At 52.4% G+C, this 20,765-nt stretch overlaps 1 protein-coding gene across 1 annotated transcript in view; it reads right to left on the reverse strand.

Annotated features, from left to right (window-relative positions):
* Positions 1-20,765, reverse strand: part of EPHA10 (EPH receptor A10) — a 34,963-nt gene that overhangs the window by 13,651 nt on the left and 547 nt on the right. The window contains exons 2-5 of the mRNA XM_057403527.1: positions 20,253-20,317; positions 18,364-19,033; positions 4,084-4,239; positions 3,086-3,415 (exon numbers count right to left, since the gene is read on the reverse strand). Coding sequence (XP_057259510.1) covers positions 3,086-3,415; positions 4,084-4,239; positions 18,364-19,033; positions 20,253-20,317 — 1,221 coding nt within the window. The remainder of the gene's footprint in view (positions 1-3,085; positions 3,416-4,083; positions 4,240-18,363; positions 19,034-20,252; positions 20,318-20,765) is intronic.

Below are 20,765 nucleotides of genomic sequence, written 5' to 3' on the forward strand. Positions count from 1 at the left end.
CCTGACTGTTAGCAAAGGCATCAGGAATAATCCCACTCGGTGATGGGCTGCAGAGCAGAGCCCATGGTACATGCCAGAAAAGCAGGTGCTAGCCTCAAACCTGTCTAAAAGGCATTAAAGAAAATCACACAGACCATAAAGCATTTCACACTGTGAAAAAAACCAACGTGTTCCCCATCAATATTTTAAGCTCCCCCAACATTGCCTCTATTCTGAAAAAGCAAACATTAAATTATTCAGCACTGTGCCTCATTTCATACACTCCCTTCAGCTGGATGTGGGTTTAGTCCTCTTAATTAACCAGTCTACTGGCAGAAAAGGAGTAAAACCAGGGGTGGGCAGCGTGTCCCTCCAATGAACAACCCATTGCATCCAAAACCCAAAGAGGGACAACTGCAAGCACCGTTCCTCTCTGAGATGAAGCAGAACCAAGAGTGCCTGCAGCAGAAAGAGCTTCTTTGGTGCCCACCCAGCCCCAGGAATGCTCTCTCTGCACCTTTCCATTGCCAGGGCAGCAGAGCAGACACACAGCAAACAGGAGCAGACACAGCCCATCCTCTGCTGCTGTCTGCTGGTCCCCATATAGGGTGAGCAGCCATCAGATGGACAGAGCTTGCCATCACCCTGAGCATCCCTGCCACCCTGCAGCGCAGCACTGGGGACAACCAGCATCCTCCCCAGCACAGCAAATGCATTGGCCACTGCCCCAAGCAACTCCTGCCCCAGGATCCTTCTTTCCAAACCGAAAAAAGCAGCCTCATCAGCTCCTATGAAGCTCTTCCAGGGGTGGATCTTGCTGCGTGGATGGCAAAGACCCCACAAGCCCAGCCCCTCATCCTGCAGACCCATTGCATGCTCTTGCTGGGGCTGGGCTGCATAGGCAGAGAACTCCACGAGACTTCATTCAGCACAAACCACTTCTCCACAGTCTCAGAGAGGAGAATGCATTTCAGCCCCGGCTGCATTATTAATCTGCAACAGATTTAAAAGCCCTTTAAGATCGGAGCTGATCCCTGCCGGGAATATAAATGACATCGTCCCAGAGCAGGCATTTACATAGCTAATGCAGCTCTACTCCTGCAGGTAAACAGCTCCCTTCTCTCCTCAAACACTTTTATTTAGTCCCATGCTGGGGCCCGATTAGAAAAAACACAGTATTAATTTGGCCTCCTGCAGACTAAAGAGCATCTTTTCTTTTCCCCTGCAAATACAACGAACAACTGCTAATTCCCCCTTGTGACTGCTGAAGGGGAAGGGCAGTGCGAAAGCTGCATTCGGAGCTATATTTAGAGGAGCAGAGATCTGACAGCTAAATAGGGTCTTGTTTCTTTGTTTAATTTTTCCTCTGAAGCTGCAGCTTCCCTGCTGCTGTAAATGACTTCTGAGAGCATCGCATCGCAGCCACCAAGGAAGTCACCACTGCTTGTGACACCTCTGAAGTCTTCCCTTTCTCAGAGCAGCTCCCCCTCTTTGCCCACGGGCGCAGGTTCATCATCACTGTCACTTCATGCCCACAGTGCCAAAGGAGAGCAACTGGGTACCAGGGCAGCCTGGCGCTGTCTCAGGAGGGCACACCTTCAGCAGCACAAGATTGAAGTGTTCTAAGAAGCTTCCTGAGCCTCAGCTGCTTGGCTAATTGTGAGCCACCATCTGCATCCGGAGACTCGACAGCTCCACAAGAGACATTGATTCCGAGCACTTCACAAGATTAATTATGCCATATTCTTCACGCGCATTTCAGCTCCTTCAGGAGTATGCAGCCTCGAGTGAGGGGCTGAGATTCCCACTTACCCCGAAGAAAAGCTGTTCTGAACAAACAGCTAAGGCACACGTTGCTGTGATGGAGCGGTTGCTTCACTCCCTACAAAGCACAAGGCACTCAATGCCCTTACCCAGCCTCTTGTCCCCAGCTCAGACCTGATGCTGCAGGTGAGGAGGCAGCTTCAATCCCTCTTCCCTCTGCCTGACACCAGGAGGAAGCCTCTGGATGAATGGCTCATTATTAGACCTTGTCAAGCTCACCCTTCCCGAGCTCAGGAATAGCCTGAGCTCAGAAGACACGAGATCTTCCCAGAGCTAAATCCATCCTTGAACAGCAGAGATCCTAATGAGGAGCGACACCTCCACCGGAGAGCAGTCTGCAGCACAGCATCCACCCCACGGATGCGCAGGAACCATTACAGGAGGGAAGGGAAAGCAACACCGTGTGCACAAGCACTTGATCAAGCGGTGGGAAAATTAGTTATAACAAGATCAAAGTTTAATCTCGTCAGATGAAATTGTTGGCCAATTCCTGCCAGGAGGTACGTGGGGATCATCCATCTCCATTAACTGTGGCTTGGCAAAGGGGGTTCATGCAAATTCATAGCGTAACCACAGAGGAACAGACAAGGACATAAGGCAGAGCTGGTTCTCCTTAGGCACAACTGACAGCTGAGGAGGGATCAAGCCCCTCTGGCCACCCGGGGCAGGGCTGGGTACTTGCTGCCCCTCACATAAGGGAACGGAAACGTGATGTGAGGTGGAAGAACACAAAACCGCCACAGACCAGGGCAGAAGAGAAAGATTAAATCAATTTGACAAGGGCCTGTAGGGACAGGCCAAGGGGAATGGCTTTAACCTGCCAGAGGGGAGACTGAGATGAGCTCTTAGGCAGAAGCTCTTCCCTGTGAGGGTGCTGAGGCGCTGGCACAGGGTGCCCAGAGAAGCTGTGGCTGCCCCATCCCTGGCAGTGTTCAAGGCCAGGTTGGACACAGGGGCTTGGAGCAAGCTGCTCCAGTGGAAGGGGTCCCTGCCCGTGGCAGGGGTTGCAGCTGGAGGAGCTTTGAGGTCCCTTCCAACACAAACCATTCCCTATTCTGACTTTAACCTCTTGTTTTTAACAACAGCAGCGCTGCCTGTCCCTTCCCGAAAGCAGACTCGAATCTACTGCAGTTTACTGATGGCGTTACATGGACAGCACAGGGTCCACAGCTCCTCTGGGCACCCTGTGCCAGCGCCTCAGCCCCCTCACAGGGAAGAGCTTCTCCCTTACACCCACCCTGACCCTCCCCTGCGCAACCACCCTCATGGGTCCCACCCGTACCTGCGAGGCCAGTGGAGACGTTGACCTCCGCGTACTGCGGGCTGAGGCCGGAGACGCCGTTGAGGGCAGCCACGCGGATGGTGTAGTTGACGTGGGGCAGGAGGTTGACGAGGGTCACGGTGCGCTCCACCAGCCCCGTCTGCTGCGGCACGAAGCCCACGCTGCTGCCGCACTGCTCGCAGCGACCCCGCGGAGCCGTGGGGCACCGCGCGCACCACAGGCTGTAGGTGAGGTCGCTCCGGCCGCCCGCATCCGCCGGAGCGCTCCATTCCAGCACCAGGGATGACTGCCGCAGGCTGTAGACCAGGTTCCTCGGGGCGGAGGGAGGGCCTGGAAGCAGAAGAGCATCACAGGTCATAGAGCATCATCAGTGCTACCCAGGGGGAAGGGCAAACCTATGGGAGCAGCAGCACAGGTGCTGGTGGTACGGCAAGAGCGCGTGGTCTTAGGGAGCACAACGGGATGTGGATGCATTGATGGGTGCAGCATGGTGGGGACACCAAAGGGAGGATTCCCACCGGAGGAATGTGCCTGCATAGCAAGGCAAGGCTCACGCAGCACCCAGCACCGCCTTGGGGCTCAGCGGCAGGGACCCCACCACCCATCAGACACTCGTGGGCAGAGCAGGAGGGTTTCTCATCATTGGAGAGCATCCATCACTGGAGAAGCTGGAGTCCAATCCAATTAACTAGAGGCCATTTAATTAAAAGCTGTCAACTCTATTGACTAAATGACTGTGCTCGAGTTTTACTGGGGAGCCTACAAGCCCGACCTCACGTCTGTCTCACCAGCCTGCGAGCTGCATGGCACAGGGACAGACCCCACATCCCCTCCCTGCTGCAGCAGTACCACAGCGCAGACAGGACTCCCTGTACCCAGGTGAAGCTCCCATGCATGGGGCCTCAGACAACATCCCGGGCATCCCCTGGCTCTGTGCTGCAGGACAGTCTGGATCCCTATTTCCTTGCTTTCCAAGGAGATGTTGCAGCGAGACCTACGTGTGCAGGAGGCAGAGGGGGGGTCTGACGGAGACCTGGAGTAGTTCTTCTGGCACGAACAGAAGGTGGAGGCTTCCTCATGTGTAAAGCTGTGCTCAGGGCAGGGAGAGCAGAGAGGGAGATGGGGGGAAAGCTTGTAGAATCCAGGGAGGCAAGCTGAAAAGACAAAGAGAGTTATGGGAATCATGGGATCCCAGCCTGGTTTGGGTTGGAAGGGACCTTAAAGCTCATCCAGCTCCAACCCCTGCCATGGACAGGGACACCTTCCACTGGAGCAGCTTGCTCCAAGCCCCTATGTCCAACCTGGCCTTGAACACTGCCAGGGATGGGACAAGGAAGAGCACCACAAGGTGAATTTGGGACACGTTTGATGACTCCATTTCCCTGTACACTTGTACATCCTTTACCTACCACTGGCCAGTAAATACAAGCCTCCAAGCTCCTAGCCTTCAGTCCTGCATGACCCTGGCACCAAGAGAGATGCGCCTTTGGTTTGATCCAGAAGGGACATTTGGATGCTGCTGCTCTGCACTGGCTTCCAGCCTGGAGGAATGATCAGCTGTCAGCTGGAGCAAGGCATGGAAGGAGCTGGAGGCTCTGGAGGATGAGGTGGCTGCAGAAAGATGGGGGATATGGAAAACACATGGCTCTGGGTTTAAGTGTCAGGTGAGCAAAGCAGAAATGACACCGGAGCCATAGCAAGACTCAGCAACAACCCCAAAAGGAGAGGAATACTGAAAAGGGAGAACTTGGAGACCTCATCCCTCACCAGAGCTCCACACACAAACCCAAGTCACAAGGCCATGTCAGCAGCAGCTACAGCTTTACCACTGTGCATCATTCACAGTCACCGTGGGCACCCGGGTACGTGCTGGAGTTAACCAGCAGCAGGATCAAGCTGCTTTAACAGGGCAGACCCAAGCTTCCCTTTGAAAAGCATCTTTGATAGACAAACAACTCGCACACCGGACAAGGGTTTGCTTGATCTTCACTACAAGTAGCATGCATCCTCCAAGCAATCCCCCTGCTAGGACACCCAGAAGCTGCATGAAAGACTTTCCACTTTACAAACCCAACAAAAAAAGGCTGTAAAGCTCCATAAAGGAGCTGGCAACAGCTTCAGTTTGACCTTAAAACATCTGAAAAGGGAACAGCCTTTTGTGCGTGCACGCCTGGCGTCGCTGGTGGCCCCAGCGCCAGGGACTGGAGCTGGTGCAGGGGCTGGCAGGAGTTTGGCTCAGCGGGATCTCGTGTTTTGCTTGGCTTCTGCATCCTCTTGCTGTGGTGCTGCTGTCTCCTACCCCGTCATCAGCTCCCGGGATGCTTAAACTTAATCACTTGTAAAGCTCCTCGATGAGCAGCTCCGCTCGCACAGTCCCTCTCTTATCATCTTTAAGGAGCTGGCTGCTGAGACTCTTCCTTCCAAGCAGATGATGCTGGTGCACTCTGGTTCATTAATTTTTAGCATGATATAAAACTGGCAGCTACAGCTGTGAGCTGAGGACAAAGCACCAGGCTCAGCGCGGGGCAGACAGGATCCTTGCTTGAGATGGGAGCATTTAAGGGGAGGTTATTCCACCTACCACAGAGCCCTTGGAACTCAGTGCAGTCATACATGGGGAGGGACCGCAGCACCGTGGCTGAGGTTTGTACTCCCAATGGTCCCTTCATCCCCTGGCTGCCGGCACATGACAGACAGCAGCCTGGCAGAGCTGAGAGCAGCCACACACAGCAGAGACTTTTCCTTTCCATCCATAAGAGACACAACAAAAACACCCTGCTTTTGCTGGACAAGATCCTGTGCTGTTGTCACCCAACGCAAGCAAAGCCTGTGGGAAGCAGATCTGGGCTCCTCAGGCCCATTCCAGCCATGCCCAAGTAACAAACAGAGACTTCCCTCTATCGGAGGTTGATCTGGATTAGACATTAAGCACAAGTTCTTCCCTGTGAGGGTGCTGAGGCGCTGGCACAGGGTGCCCAGAGAAGCTGTGGCTGCCCCATCCCTGGCAGTGTTCAAGGCCAGGTTGGACACAGGGGCTTGGAGCAAGCTGCTCCAGTGGAAGGGGTCCCTGCCCATGGCAGGGGTTGGAGCTGGAGGAGCTTTAAGGTCCCTTCAACCCAAACCAGGCTGGGGTTCTACGATTCCCTGAACACTTGAGCATTTCCTCCCAGCTCTGCAGCTGTGACCCAAGGGGTTCAAGAGCCAGGGCTCAGAACCCGCCTTCTTCCAGCAGCTGGAGGCCATGGGGAGATGTTCACCCAGAGAGCAGAGCCAGGATGGGAAGGGGCTCACGGGCTCCAGTGCTGCACGTAACTGCTGCAGCTCCAGCTCCCTGGCTGCAGGGAGCAGCTCATCCCATCCCTGCATCACAGCCTCGACGCTGGCACGCGATGCCTGCGCGCATCCTTTGTCAGGCAGAGCACAACAGCTCAATCCTGTTTACAAACCCGATGGGATCTGGACACCAAAGCCTGAGCACAGAGCTGCCATGCCTTGGATTTAAAGGTGAGCCTGACAGCCGCGTACAGGTGGCATCTCGCTGTAGGGAATGGAACCTCTTCAATTAGAAGGCTCTTTGGGGCTGTTCCTCAATGTTTTCTACGAGCTAGAAGTTTACAGAAGTGTCTCTCAGGAGGTGAGTTAATAATGTACAAACCACCTCAAGCTGCAGGTCCCATAAACACAGGCACCCCGACCCCGCATGAGCACATCCCACGAGGAGCCGGTGGGTTTGCTGTTAACGCTGTTCCTTGCTTGCCTGCACCTTACACTTGGGGAGAACAAAAGCACCCCGGCACATGTGATGCATCATGTGTGCATCTCCGTTTCTTTTCTCAGATAAACTCCCACCCTCTTCCACCTCATCCTACAAGTGTTTTTCTTGGTCCCCAGCTGGTTTCAGTGTCCCTGTGATTTCACAGTGCTCATTTTTGCTGTGGGTACGTGACAGCTCGCAAGAGATCAGGCCATCAATTTATAGAATGAAATCCTCTTTTTTCCCCTCTGCTATTTTCTAGCCTGTTCCTCGTCCTCTGCTACTACTGCAACTTAATTATTAAATAATAAAATTCAATAAGCCATTCTCCTAGAGCCAAAGAGAAGCAGCAGGATGGGTCAGACAGATTAATTGCCTCTCTCCAGCTCCATCATTTCTGCCCACACAAGCTACTCCCTGTTCACCAGGCATGCCTTATTCATTTCACTGACAGAGAGAGCACGCATTCCCTCCTTGATAGAACACTGTATGCACACATGAGCAAACGAGTAGCAGAACAAGCAGCATTGATCTGTGCTGCAGCTTGGCAGATCACCTGGCATGATGCACCCATGGGAAAGGTTTTCTCTTACCAACTCATCCAGCACAGCTCCTCAGACAAGAGCAGATGGCTCTATCAAGAGAAGGCAACGTCCTCTTTCACCCAGTCTGTGCCATAGGGAGAGCAGGGGCAGTTGAGGACGCAGAGCTGCAAAACGCATGGTTTCCTACTCAGCTGGCATGGGACAGCTTTGGTTTGCCCTCCCCAGCAGTTCAGACATCTCCATCTCACAGCCACATGAAGCCTGCCAACCAGGTTTTCCATCCAGTGGCTCCTAGGCAGAACCCTCCTCTCCAGCCAGGGATCTGGGAGTCGCAGCCCCAAGGATGCTGAAGCTTCTCCTTCAGCAGCAAGGATCTCAACATTTCCTAAGCCACAGTGAGCTGCGAGTTCAAGTTTTGCCTTAAAAAGTGCCCGATTAAGGAGCAAAAAGGGCACCAGAGCTTGCACAGCTTTATCTTGTTAATCCATGAACAGCGATTACAAGTGACTCACTAAGCGCACCAAGTAGGACAACCCGACTGCAGGATGCAGGCTGTGTAAGCACCAGGGTTGATCATAGGTCACTGTTCAAGTGAAGCATGGCCAAGATTTCGCATGCAGCAGTAAAATGAAGTTATCCATCACTCTGGCAGTATCCACCAGCTGGTCAGCAGGCTTTACCTTGTACACTTATGACAGCCAACTGGTGCAGTGATGGGCTTCTCCAGCAATTAAGTGAACCTTAGTTTCCTTTTCGGAAGCATTAACCCCACTGACAAGCAGGAAACTGGGACAGAACCACCACATGATTTGCACAAAGCCATCCAAGACAAACAGGACTCGGGTCTCTGGAGGTGCAGCCAGCACATTGACTGCACAACCAGACAGGAGCTGGCCCTTAAGGATCCACAGCTTGGCTCTGCATGTTGGCTTACACATAGGCAAGGGGAAAAAATGGCTTTTAACCAAGGAGAGCAAACTGAATCCTATTCCCACAGCCTTTTGGCTAGGTGCTGCTCCTGCTGCTGCTCTCCCATGGAGCAGTTCAGCTCAATGCAAGCTTCCAACCAGAGAGCATCCCGCTCCCCATAGATCCACAGCTTCCACATGCGCCCTTCCCAAGACCACAGGCCAGTAGCACATCTGGCTGCAGTTGTGTTGGCAGAAACTCTCCTCACAGGGAATAGACAACATTCCCTAAAGGAGCAGAAATCCAGGGGAGCGAGCCAAGGGGCTATCCCAGGTTGAAAGGATATTTCCCCTCTGCCACCCGCTCACCTGGGGACCACGTACCTGTGGCTGCAAATGGGACTTTCCTACACCCATATGTGGTGTTGAAGGGACCTTAAAGTTCCAACCCCCTGCCACGGGCAGGGACAACTTCCACCAGACCAGGTTGCTTCAAGCCCCATCCAACCTGGCCTTGTCTGCAGCAACACTGCTCCAGACACATCGCAGGGTGCAGTAAAACCAAAAACCCATTTCCTGCAGCTTACACAAGTCTCTTCTAATTAAAAAGTTCATCACTTTGCAGAGAGGAAGGGGCTGAGACCTAAGTAAATACTGAAGCTTAGCATGAAATATTAGGAGAATGAACACAGATGGAAGATTAAATACTAGGCTGAAATTGCTTTGTGCCACAGATTTAGGAATAAAGCTACTTAACTCAGACAACTTCACATTAATGTTAATAGAAAATCAAGAAAAACTGATCAAACATACTTCCTGCCCATCTCACAGCTGGAAAAAACGGGTTACACAGGCTGAGGGTCCAGCAGCGACCATGCTGCAGGGTGGAGGGGATGGGAAGGGGCACACAGCACAGCCACATGTGCACGAGCACACTCACACCAGCATCAGTGCCTGGTAAAGACCACAGCCTTGGGTCACCTCCTCTGGGTACCAGCAGGACAAACCCCTCACTGGCTGTGGAAGGCATTTTGTGTCTCAGGAGTGAGCTCCAGCAATGCCCTCGTAGCCACGCTCATCCCTCCTTGCTGTCTGGTATCGTTTTCTTCGTATCAGAGTTTGCTGCTTTGCTTTCAGCCCTCTCTGCTTCTACTCTTACTGCTTCTGATGGGTTGTGCCTTGCTTTTGCCCTCCTCAAACTGCCTCAGGTCAGCTTCTTGACCCACAAACCCTGCAGACAGCTTCGAAGGCAGGAAAACAACCCCATGAAGGACACTGCCTGCGTTAGCACTATTGAGCTTCCCCATGTTGCTGAACTCCTGCAGATAGCAGGGGAGCTGCGTGCGTGCCAGCGTGAATCAATAACGCCTGCAGTTTCACTCAGAACGCCTATACAGTCATTTATAATTAACACTACAACTCGGTTGTCTTCCAAAATCAATTCCTTGCCATTTTTTGTCATGGAATTGTATTTGACAAAGTTCATCTGCTTTTAATGTGTGTTAATTCGCTCTGCTGAAGTAGGCATTCATAAAAACACTGGTTAGGAAAGGCAGCAGCCCAGGGAAGCTAACAGCCACACCAAGGGGGTGCTGCAGCGAGAACCATTGCAGCACCCATGGGTCAAGGCACCCCAGCAGATCCGCAGTCCCTCCTGGCAAAGGACAGACTGAGCTTCTAGATTTGCATCCAACCTTCACCCAGCAATGGTCAAACGTGCCATTGCAACCATCAGAATAGGATGGGGGGAAAACACACAAGACAAAGGTCTACATCATTATGGGGGTCCTATCTCAGTTGACGCCCAAACTGGAACCTACCATTCCCTACAGGCAGGTCTGCCCTGTCCTCTGCCCAGCACAGGCAGGATGCAGAGCATCCCCCTTCCCACTCACCCCACCCCTGGGGTCCTTCCTTCCAACACACAGCCCGTACTTGAGATATCCACACACCAGTGCCCACCTTACCCCAGCAGCACAGAGAATAGATGTGTATGTGCCTGTCACTGACGTACCTTGAGGCACACTAAAGGTCCTCACGCCACGCACTGCATCGCCATCCATTTCTCATGTCCCTGCAAACTCACCGTTATCATCAGTCCTATAAAATATGAAGTTGTTCTCAACGTGTCTCTCGGGAGCTATTGCTGCCGCTGACCCCTCCCCGGACCAGGCTGGCGCATCCAGCCTCCATCTATCTTAATTCCATTATCAAGCCACGCAAGTCACTATTTATTACGTCCCAAACATTTCATCAACGCCTAAGAGGAGAGGTGCTGCATGCCAGCACAGCGGGAGGAGGGACAGGGCAGCAGGCCCAAGGAGGAACAGAAAGGTCAGCACTGGACTGGATATCCCGGAAGGACGGCGGTCAGGGAATGTCTGTGGACAAGGACAAGTTGCCCCAAACCAGACAGGGCACCTTGTACAAAACCCACCGACAAAATACAGCACCAGTGGTGTATTGAGCTGGTCAAAGAGCCTCCTCAACAAATGTCCTTGGGTAATAGAGAGGCTCCTGTCTTCCCTTTCCACGCTGGCTTTGCAATCTTGCCTTGTCTTATTGCAAAAGCTGTAATCAATACTTTGCAGGCAGAGAGCAATGCTGTGACAGAGCCCCACGGCGAGCAAGGGAAAGAAATCGTGTCCAATCTCCGCGCCTGAGCAAGAGGGACAAAGTCAGCGCGAAGGAGCGATCAATACGAGCCCTGGATCGGGTCTCCAGCTCTTCCTACCCTGGTTCCTTGCCTGCCAGGATGGGCATTTCAGGCTGCACCACTTGGGTGAAATCAACAGCATCTTGTCCTCTGACTTCTTTTTCAGTTTCAATAATTGGTTTTCAATAACACCCCTCAGCAGCCGACAGTCCAGCACATTCCCAGCATCTCCAAAGCCTTTAGGACAATGCTCCTCTATAATTTTTGCCCTTGTTAAATCATTTGAAGAGCATTGAAATGAAAAGCTACATCCAGAGGCTAAATCTTTGTGCATCTCCAACAATGAGCTCTTAATAGCTCAAAATTAAATTCACTGATTTAGCCCAAAAGCAAATTAAATACCCAAGAATATTAAGACAAGCCTGAAACATAGAAAAGAATACATCTGCTTGAATTCAGTGCTATGGCAGAACCTCATGGCTATTTATGCTGGAATGTTCCTCAAGGACACACTAGAGCAGGCACAGCCACTGAGCCAACTGCAATCTACTGGTGTCTCTTCCAACTCCCCAAATGATTCCCTGTGAAGGAGTGACTGACCTGCATCCCCAACGCACCCGGTCCTGCCAAGCGCATCCCCTCACCCAAACTCAGCCTCAGGCAAAAGATGCTTCCCCTGTATTACAACACAAGAGCCACGTCCATCTAGCGCGCATGCATGTCCACCCAGCAGCCAGGTATCTATAACCTTAAGTCTGACAAGAATTTGGCAAATGAATTGTGCTGCTTGTAATTTTCTGAGTAGTTTGCCCTAAAATTAAGTGTCATCGAGTAATTTGTGTCTGGCTCTGCCACAATTTCCATAGCCATAATTATTTCAGACACGCTGTAGAACACCAATATAATATGCGATCCCAAATAACAAATATCTCCAAGCTTGATCATTACTCCAAAAAGGGACTGAAGAGAAAGCATATTTTACATGGGGGGTTCATAGGCGTGACCGATGGAAAGCGGCATCTACCAGAAGACATCACGGCTACCACAGAAGCTACTGCCAATGGAGGTGGATGCTTCAAATTCATTTAACACAAAGCTCTCTATGCCTTCCAATTGTCACCCTGCCCAGGTCACAAAGGTGCTCCAGACACATCCTACTAGGACACAGATGCAAGAGGAGAAAGCCAAACCATAATTCACAAGGCAACTTGAAGTGGGAATTTCCTCCGGGATTATTCCTTCAGCAACAGGCACGGATTTACTCCCACAGCCCCCACTTGATGCGTAGCCCCATTTCCCACCCCACAAGTACCCCATGAAGCCACAGCATGCCTGGCTCCAGCCCTGACAGCACCGGCCCTGCTGTGCCTGTCTGTGGGATGCTGGTGGCTGCATCAGTGATGAAAGTAAAAGCTGGTGCTTTGTGCAACTTAGAGAATCCCAGGAGGAAAAATAAACTTATTATGCATAATACTCAAGCATCACTCAGAAGATAAAATAAACTCCAGAAGCACATACAGGTTTGTAAGCTAACCTATAAAAGATGAAACAAATCAAAAGCCCCAGGCGCTGCACATTTGGATCCATTAATTTTTGTATTTAAACAGGAAAGTAGACCTCAGGCTTCAGGAGGTATCTTCCCACTAACTGACAAAATGCTGTCATTTAATTGCTGAAATTTCTCTAACTTTTAATTGAACTATTTATTTTCCACCTAAGGACACTGTAGCAACACAATGCCTTGATGGGACACAAGCAACACAGAGGAAAGCATCTCACCAATACCATTTCCCACTCCACCCCAAACTTTTGCCCAGCAAGAGCAAGCCCTGGCCATACAGAACACACACACTCAGCTCCCAAAAGCATCTTCCAGAAGGAGACAGCCTGCTCAGCAAACCCCATCTGGCCTTCGGATGCTTTCTTTCCTCCCTCCCTCTCACATCCACCAAGCCCCAGCAGGAGCATCCCTGCCCGCTGGCCCCTCGCAGCAGCGAGCTGCTGATGCGCAAGGCAGCCGCACAGCCCTTGAGACTTGCAAGGACAGCAGCCTCGCTCGGAGCTTGCTGTCATTAAGAGAAAGATGGTGTCAGGAGCTCTCAGGGCCAGGCCACTGCTTTGGGGCTCCTTTTTTCTCTGGTTTTAAAGCTGATGTCTGCAAATTCAGTGGCAGAGGAAAGGCAGCGGCACAGCCTGCTGCAGGCAGGAGGGTGCTGCCCTGCACTGCTGCTGCCCACAGCCCCCCGCACACCCAACCCGTGCACTGGTGGCTTCCAAAGCAGAAACTCAGCCCAAGCACACGCTCCTCTGCCAAAGCAGCCTGGGGCTCCTGCCTTTAGCACAAACCCCTCTCTACCTGCATCTCTCAATGCGGACACTGGGATGGACCCATTGATTTCCCTGTCCCAAAGAAGAGAAGAGACAAACGCTGCCGTCGGGTACCACAGCCAGGCAAAGGCACACATCAGGGCAGCCTATGATGAATGTAAAGTGAATGAGTGATGAGTCAATGGATGAGTGTAAAATGAATGGGTGATGAGTCTATGGATGAGTGCAAAGTGAACGGGTCCAGCACCATTCAGCTTATGATGTTAAGAAGCAACAAGACAAGCACTAAAAGGGGAGGTACGACAGGACACAGATGGGAAGATGATGGTTTTTAAAAGCAAGGGCTTTCTCTATTGCAGCACTTCCCTTTGGAAAATAAAACTCAAGGACTTCCTTTTAAATTTGCTCAAAGCATTGACCAAGTGTAAGCCCAAGTAATAGCCGGCAGCAATGAAGGAACTACTCCATTTCACACTATTTACAGCTGTGGTTTTTTGTCCTCAAACCCGGTACTCACACCAGGCAGGATGATCTCCTCAAAAGCTTTGCTTATCAGTTTCATCCCCTATTATTCAAGAAACCAAGCACAGGAAAGATGTTATTGACACGCCTGAGATCTGTAGCAAGGCACACAAGAGAAGTGTTCTCACTGCTCACTGGCGCTAGGACAAGAAGTTATAAGCTTAAGTGACTGCAAGGGCGATTTGTGTTAGACATAAAGCCAGGCAGGCAGCAAAGGCATCACTGGAGGGCTTTGAGAGAAGGATAAAGTGATCCAGAGGAGACCTACAGCACCCGAGAGCCCATCCACAGCAGCAGAAGCAGCCTGGCCTCTGCATGGGCACAGTCCTGTATGGAATTACCAGGGGGTGAGGCTGAAAATGAGTTAGGAAAAGAGCAGCAGCAAAGAGCCACCCCAGAAGCCAGACTGCGCTGTCGCAAAGCTCGTCTCCTCATTAACACAAGCAATTATAAGCTGCCATAAAGCATAATTACACTACACACAGTGTTAGATTCGCCACCCGGTTCCAGCCATTAATAAGGGAGCTCAGGCTGATGAGCACAGAGAACTTGCAGGCCGGTGCCCTTCATTTTTCAGCAGATCACTGATGAATCCCTCAGTAGATCAGAAAAGCCATTTCTTGCCTAATGCAGTGTCAAGCGTGCACTACATCCTACACCACAAGCAGTTCCCATTAGCAAAGGCTGCTTCCTTCTCATTAGTGTGACTTGTGCCTTTCATCTTATCCCCATGTTTCCAGAGCAGCAGCCACATCAGCTTGCCTGGTAAAGCTCCAAAGTCCTTCACACAGACATTGCAGGGATGAGCCCGGTACAGACTGAAACCAGGTCTAGTGGAAGGGGTCCATGCCTATGGCAGGGGCATGCAACTAGATGATACCCATAATTTAAATTAGAACGAATCACAGAATCATGGAATTCTGGAATCCCAGGTTGGGAGGGACCTCAGGGATCATCTGGTCCAACCTGTCTAGGCAAAGCATGACCTAGATGAGATGGGCCAGCAGCCTGTACAGCTGAATCATAGCATCCTAGAGTGGTTTGGGTTGAAGGGAGCTTAAAGCTCCTCCAGTTCCAACCCCTGCCATGGGCAGGGACCCCTTCCACTGGAGCAGCTTGCTCCAAGCCCCTTGTGTCCAACCTGGCCTTGAGCACTGCCAGGGATGGGGCAGCCACAGCTTCTCTGGGCACCCTGTGCCAGCGCCTCAGCACCCTCACAGGGAAGAGCTTCTGCCTAAGAGCTCATCTCAGTCTCCCCTCTGGCAGGTTAAAGCCATTCCCCTTGGCCTGTCCCTACATCCCTTGTCCCAAGCCCCTCTCCAGCTTTCCTGCAGCCCCTTCAGGCACTGGAACTGCTCTGAGGTCTCCCCTTCAGGAGCCTTCTCTTGTCCAGGCTGCCCCAGCCCAGCTCTCTCAGCCTGGCTCCAGAGCAGAGCTGCTCCAGCCCTCGCAGCATCCATTGGACTCCCTCCAACAGCTCCATGCCCCCCTTGAGCTGTGTTTTAAACGTTGTTTAACGTGTGCCCAAGCACTAGAAACTATTTCATCCCTAAACCCGGCATCATTCCTGGGTAGGCAAGAGATGCAGCCACTAAACAATCACCTATTGGAACAAGTGCGGTGCCAGGATGCCCACCATGGACGATGCCAGTGTTGGAAGCAGAGCATTGCCCAGCACGACAGCACCACTGCGCCAGCTCCCCCCAGTGCTGTCAGAAGTGGAGGGAAACAAATTGAGAAGGAAACTTCTCTCGAGCACAGATTTACGTTGCTGTCAAAGAAGAGTGGCTGACAGCTATTTCTGGAACCCGGTCTCCATCATATTAATTCAACGTCTGGTTGAAGTTGTCTCATTTGCAGCAAATCTGGCTGGTAAATATTAACCTTGGGCTTTGTTGAAATTCTCCTCGCAGATATTACAAGGGATCGGATGGGAAAGGTGAAGCAGAAAGAGACAACTTCACCGCCAATGTCAGGCCGATCCTCCCCATCGCTGTTTCATTTACACAAAAGCTATTGCAAGGCACCACAAAGTAAATGGCAGGAAGGGGCCACAGCTCCTGCCTGGTGAAATTAAGAGCAAGAAGACCTAAGTGCTGAGAAGCCTCCCGAAAACCAAATAGGGGTGGGCAGGAGATCATCCACAGTGCAACTGTGGATGCCTGCTGTGCATCGGCTGGAAGCAGGTTTGAGTGTTAAGATCAGGGTAAGCGCAAGCCAGCGTCTGGCTATAGATAGATATTAGCCACATAAAAGCAGCCCAAATGTATTTACCGTGACAGAACCTCTGCTCTTATTTGAGAGGAGATGTGAAACAGATGCTGAAGCTGCTCGGTCCCCCCCCAGAGATGGCTGCATTTCAACCAGCCCCAAAGTGATGCATCAGAAAGCCATGGAAGCCTGGCAGCTACACTGGGGCTTCTTCAGAGGAGCGGTGCCATAGAGGAAGATGGACAGTGAAAAGGCTCAGCTTTCTTGCAGCAGTCATTAGCAGTGCTGTAAATCCTATTAGTCTTTTCTCATCTCCTGATTTCAGTGTGAGGATACAAATGTTCTCTGGGCGGCAGGATGATTTCAGCGCTTAAATCACAGTTACGGGGACACCAGCTTTGTGATTTAGTTCCAACAGCTTCACCGGGTCAGTGGCAAATAAAGGAATAAAGCTCCTTCTTGCTGCACAGAAGCCACACACTTGGCCCTAAGCACCAGCCTGGATCCATTCTGGATCCAGCTCACAGCCAGGCCCTGGAGGACCACTGGACATGAAGCCACCCTGGCAGTCAATGGGGTGAACAAGCAACTGCTTTCAGACACCCACACTGCAGAGGCAGCCAGAAAGTCCTCAGAGAAGATAAAGGACAAGGGAGAGGACCAGGAGCTGGGAAGCAGCACCAAAGGCAGCCTGGAGAACCACCGGGCATCCCTGGCACTGCGTGAGGGTCAACCCCTGCTTCCCAAGGCATCTGGCCCTTGAATAAACCCACGGTCCAACCCCTCATGGCCAGAAGAGCTGCAACAGGGGTGGTGGCCAAGCAGTTTCACAGGCAAGGAGGAGCCAGTGGACTCGCACCACCCAAAGCCACCATCACCACCAGACAGCACAGCCAGATTTGCTGCTTTAACACCCCCAAACTAACACCGTATTTACCTGCCCCAGCTCAAGGGCTTTTGTCCTTGAAGAATTTCCACAGCCCTTGATGCTTCCATCAGAAGCCTTTCAAAGCTCCTCGCTTCACTCTGTGTTAATGCAGGGCTCCGAAACCAAGCACACAGCTCTCAACCCTCCAAAACTTATTTGACCAGGCATCAGACGCTGCTCCGCAGAGAGTGACTAATGACCTGCTTCCTGGGAAAGGATGGGGGGGGAACTTCATTATAGCCATTAAATTACTTCAAATGTTTTTCCTTAGAGAATATGAATTATTTAAACTCAACACGGAGAAACCTGAAACATTAGCAAAAGCCTGCTGGGACTCACTATGTAAATTCCCACTCCAAACAGATGGGGAAAGCATGGCGAGCTGCCACGCAGCCACTGAAGCAAGGAGCAGTGCTGAGATTTCAATCCGATGGATTTCATTAGGTCGCCTTAAAGGAGGGCACCAGGCGAACGGGCGCTGCCTGGAGCACTGGGAAAGGATTCCCACCTCCCGGAGCGAGGCGGCAGCGCTGGCACAACTTCAATCTGGAAAGCTTCAAGTAGCTCCTGAAGGGCAGACTTGATCCCTTAGGGAAAGCTCGCTCTCCTGCGGCACCGCACACCTCAAACACGGCGGAGCTGTGCCTCTTTGGGACTTACTTATAGGCATTTTCCTCTCCATCTGTTTTCTACCAGGTGACAAATTGTGGCTGCCCCATCCCTGGCAGTGCTCAAGGCCAGGTTGGACACAGGGGCTTGGAGCAAGCTGCTCCAGTGGAAGGGGTCCCTGCCCGTGGCAGGGGCTGGGACTGGAGGAGCTTGAACACTGCCAGCGATGGGGCAGCCACCCCTCACAGTACTTTCAGAGGCTCCCTCGCTCTGAGAGGAGGAGCACAGCAGCCAGGATCCCACACTCAGGGCTGATCCCATGCCTGGCTCTCACCTGCCTTTGAAAGTGAGATCAAAGTGGTCACAGCAGCAGGCTCATTAGAGGGAGACCTGTTAATGTAAAGGTTATATCCACTTTTACAGCTGTCATTAAACATAACCTCAAGAGCTATAAAGTCCCTGAATTATTAAGTCGTGTGTAAAGCGTGACAAAGGGGATATTAATGTTCTAGATTAATTTTATAGCTACAGATAAAGCCATGGGAGATGCCTGATGGTACCCAGAGCTTTGGCACGCCTGCCCAGCCAACACCGTGCTGCAGAGCAGCTACCAGCAGCGCACCCCATTTACCCAATTGCCACCCTTCAAATCAAGGTCTGGCCGTTAGCTCGGGAGCAGCAATCAGCTAAAAGAATCACACTGCTGACCAAAGGCAATTCCACTTGTCTGAGCCGTGCTCCAGCACTGGAGCATTCTGGCAGCGACACGGACTGACACAGAGAAAGGCTGCCAGAGGACACCGACAGCCACTTTTACCTCTGCATCCCCCATCCTTCTCCTCGAAGCCAGGACCACACGTGCACTTCCCGATGGGGACCAGCCACTCGCCCTCAGCGCTGCAGTGCATCCGGGGGGGGTTATCCACATCCACTTGGGCGTGAGCAACACAAGAGCCCTTCACTTCCACCAGAGTGGCAAACGCCGTCTCCGCCACCGTGTCTGGGAACACGGCCAGGTTCTGCACGGTCGCCAGGCACTTCTTGTAATAGACCCGCACGGAGACCAGCGCCACGCAGGCACCCACGTCCTGGAAGCCAAGGTGGAAGCCTCTCTTGCTCAGGTGCCCAATCTCCCTCAGCTCCGTGTTCAGCTTCATCTTCCGCTCACCCAGGTCCCCCTGGGTGAAGCTCTCATCGGCGGCGATGGTGTCGATCTTGGTGTGCTTGCTCTCATGGATGCTACGGCCCAGGTCGGAGTCGGACTCGACGTAGTACAGGTTGAACGTCTCCTTGCAGGTGCCCGTCACGCCAGGGATGCTGTTGCAGTCCCGCAAGGTGAACTTCAGCTCGATGAAGATCCTCTGGCCATCGCGCCGGGCAATCCAGCCTGTCTGCAGCCAGTTGTTCTGGTTTGGCTCCATGACATTGCAGACCTGGTACGTGCGTATCGGCTTGTAATGCTCATCCACCCCGCTGATTTCTTCCCACTGGGGAAAGAAGGCAAAGGGCTGTAAACAGCTCGTGAGCTGCCATGAGCAAGAGCCAGCTGCCCTGGCAGAAAAACACCCACCACCACAAGCCTCTCCCCACCTACAGCCCGTTATATCATAGGCAATACAAGTCTTCAGCCCACCAAAACCTCAAGCTGTAGGAGCACAGTGGTGCTGCTGGACCACCTAACACTTGGGCTCCTTGCAGAGGTACAAAATTGGAGACACACCTCGAACAAGAGCAATGGCATCAGACCTTCTGAAAGGGGACACATCATCTGCTGAGAAGCCAGAGACTTTATCCCCTAGATGCTGTCCCTTAGGAAGGACCATCTGCACAGCATAAAGCCAGATGGGGCTGGGCTATCCAGAGAAGCCAAAGATGGCCAAGGAGATGTGACTCCAGTCACACCATCACAGGGGGACAAATATCTTTGTGACCAGTAGCAGCAGCTTCTCCATCAGGGGAAGTTTGAGCTGGAACAGGACAAACCCTCTGACTGCAAATGAAATGGTATTTCCCCAAAGTTCCCAGCAGAGATTCTGATCAGGGAAACTATGATTCCACCCTCACATCCTTAAGGATGACCTGGCAACCTCCCAAAGCAATTCTTCCTGGGTGTAGACTTATGCAAGATTGCCAAAACCACCCAAAATAGTATTTCTTCAGCAGACTAACAGCTGGCCAACACAGATGACTCCACGATCTAGCACTACTCCCTCTGAACACTTTGCTTCCATGCTGGAAAATGAACCCACAGCCACAGGCAACACAACTCCTGAGTTTCCCAACACGTCCTCCTGAACACGGTTATAGACTGACCCTGGACCTGAATCAGACCAACCCTACGTGATGCTGGGCTGATGATCCCACCCCAGGCACAGCCCTCCTGCAAGAGCCGAGCTGTTCCTCCGGAGCTCGTGCTACAACACAAAGCTTTAACTTGCTGCTATTCATTTGCTTAGCCCAGGAGTGTAAAATTCATTTGGAGGGGGCATTCCGCATTGAGCACACTGCTCCCATAACCCGTGCTCTGCTCCTCGATGTGCCTGGTGCTGACTAACACAACAGCTCATGCCGAGCTGCCCGTACGCCCCCAGCTCGAGGTGACCCGGTGGCAGTCAGCCCCCTCCACCAGCTCCACGTGAGCAGGATGCTCACGCTGCAGGACTTGCAATACCGAGCACCAAAAGGCAGCCCCAGCTCTGCACTTACCCCGTTGGATGGGTGCGAGGTCCAGCCCAGCTCCGCTTGCGATTCCTTTGAATCCAGCAGGACAACTGCAGAGAAGGTGACACGTTAGAAAGCAAACTCAGTGACCCTGAAAATGCCAGTAAATATCCACCTGGGAAGCTCGGTGCTGTGCACCCCTCCTGGCATGGGAGCCAGGTCCTGGAGTACGGCGAGCAGCTCCCACCGCGTCTCCACCAGCATGAGCACGGAGCAGGACTCCCGCTGCAGAGCTCTAGGCTGCACTCTCAGCTATGCCATTAACACCCTGACCTAACGAGGGTGACACCCCGGGAAGGCTGCGGTCCTTCCCAAGGGGCTCTGCAGGACAACCCCACTGACACCACCGCAGCGGTACCGTGCGTGTCCTGGAGCTGGAATATATCGGTGGCTGCTTTGAAGCGGGAGTTCCCTTGGCAGACTACACCCTCTTCCCACGGAGCAGCCGATTCTCCGGGCTCCAGAAGAGCATTTCCCCATATTCCCAGTTCCGGGGCT

The sequence above is a fragment of the Pezoporus wallicus genome, unplaced genomic scaffold (genome assembly GCF_028554395.1).
Source record: "Pezoporus wallicus isolate ANWC-B61680 ecotype Strahan unplaced genomic scaffold, APGP_CSIRO_Pwel_v1 contig_8232, whole genome shotgun sequence".
In the NCBI taxonomy this organism is placed as follows: domain Eukaryota; kingdom Metazoa; phylum Chordata; class Aves; order Psittaciformes; family Psittacidae; genus Pezoporus; species Pezoporus wallicus.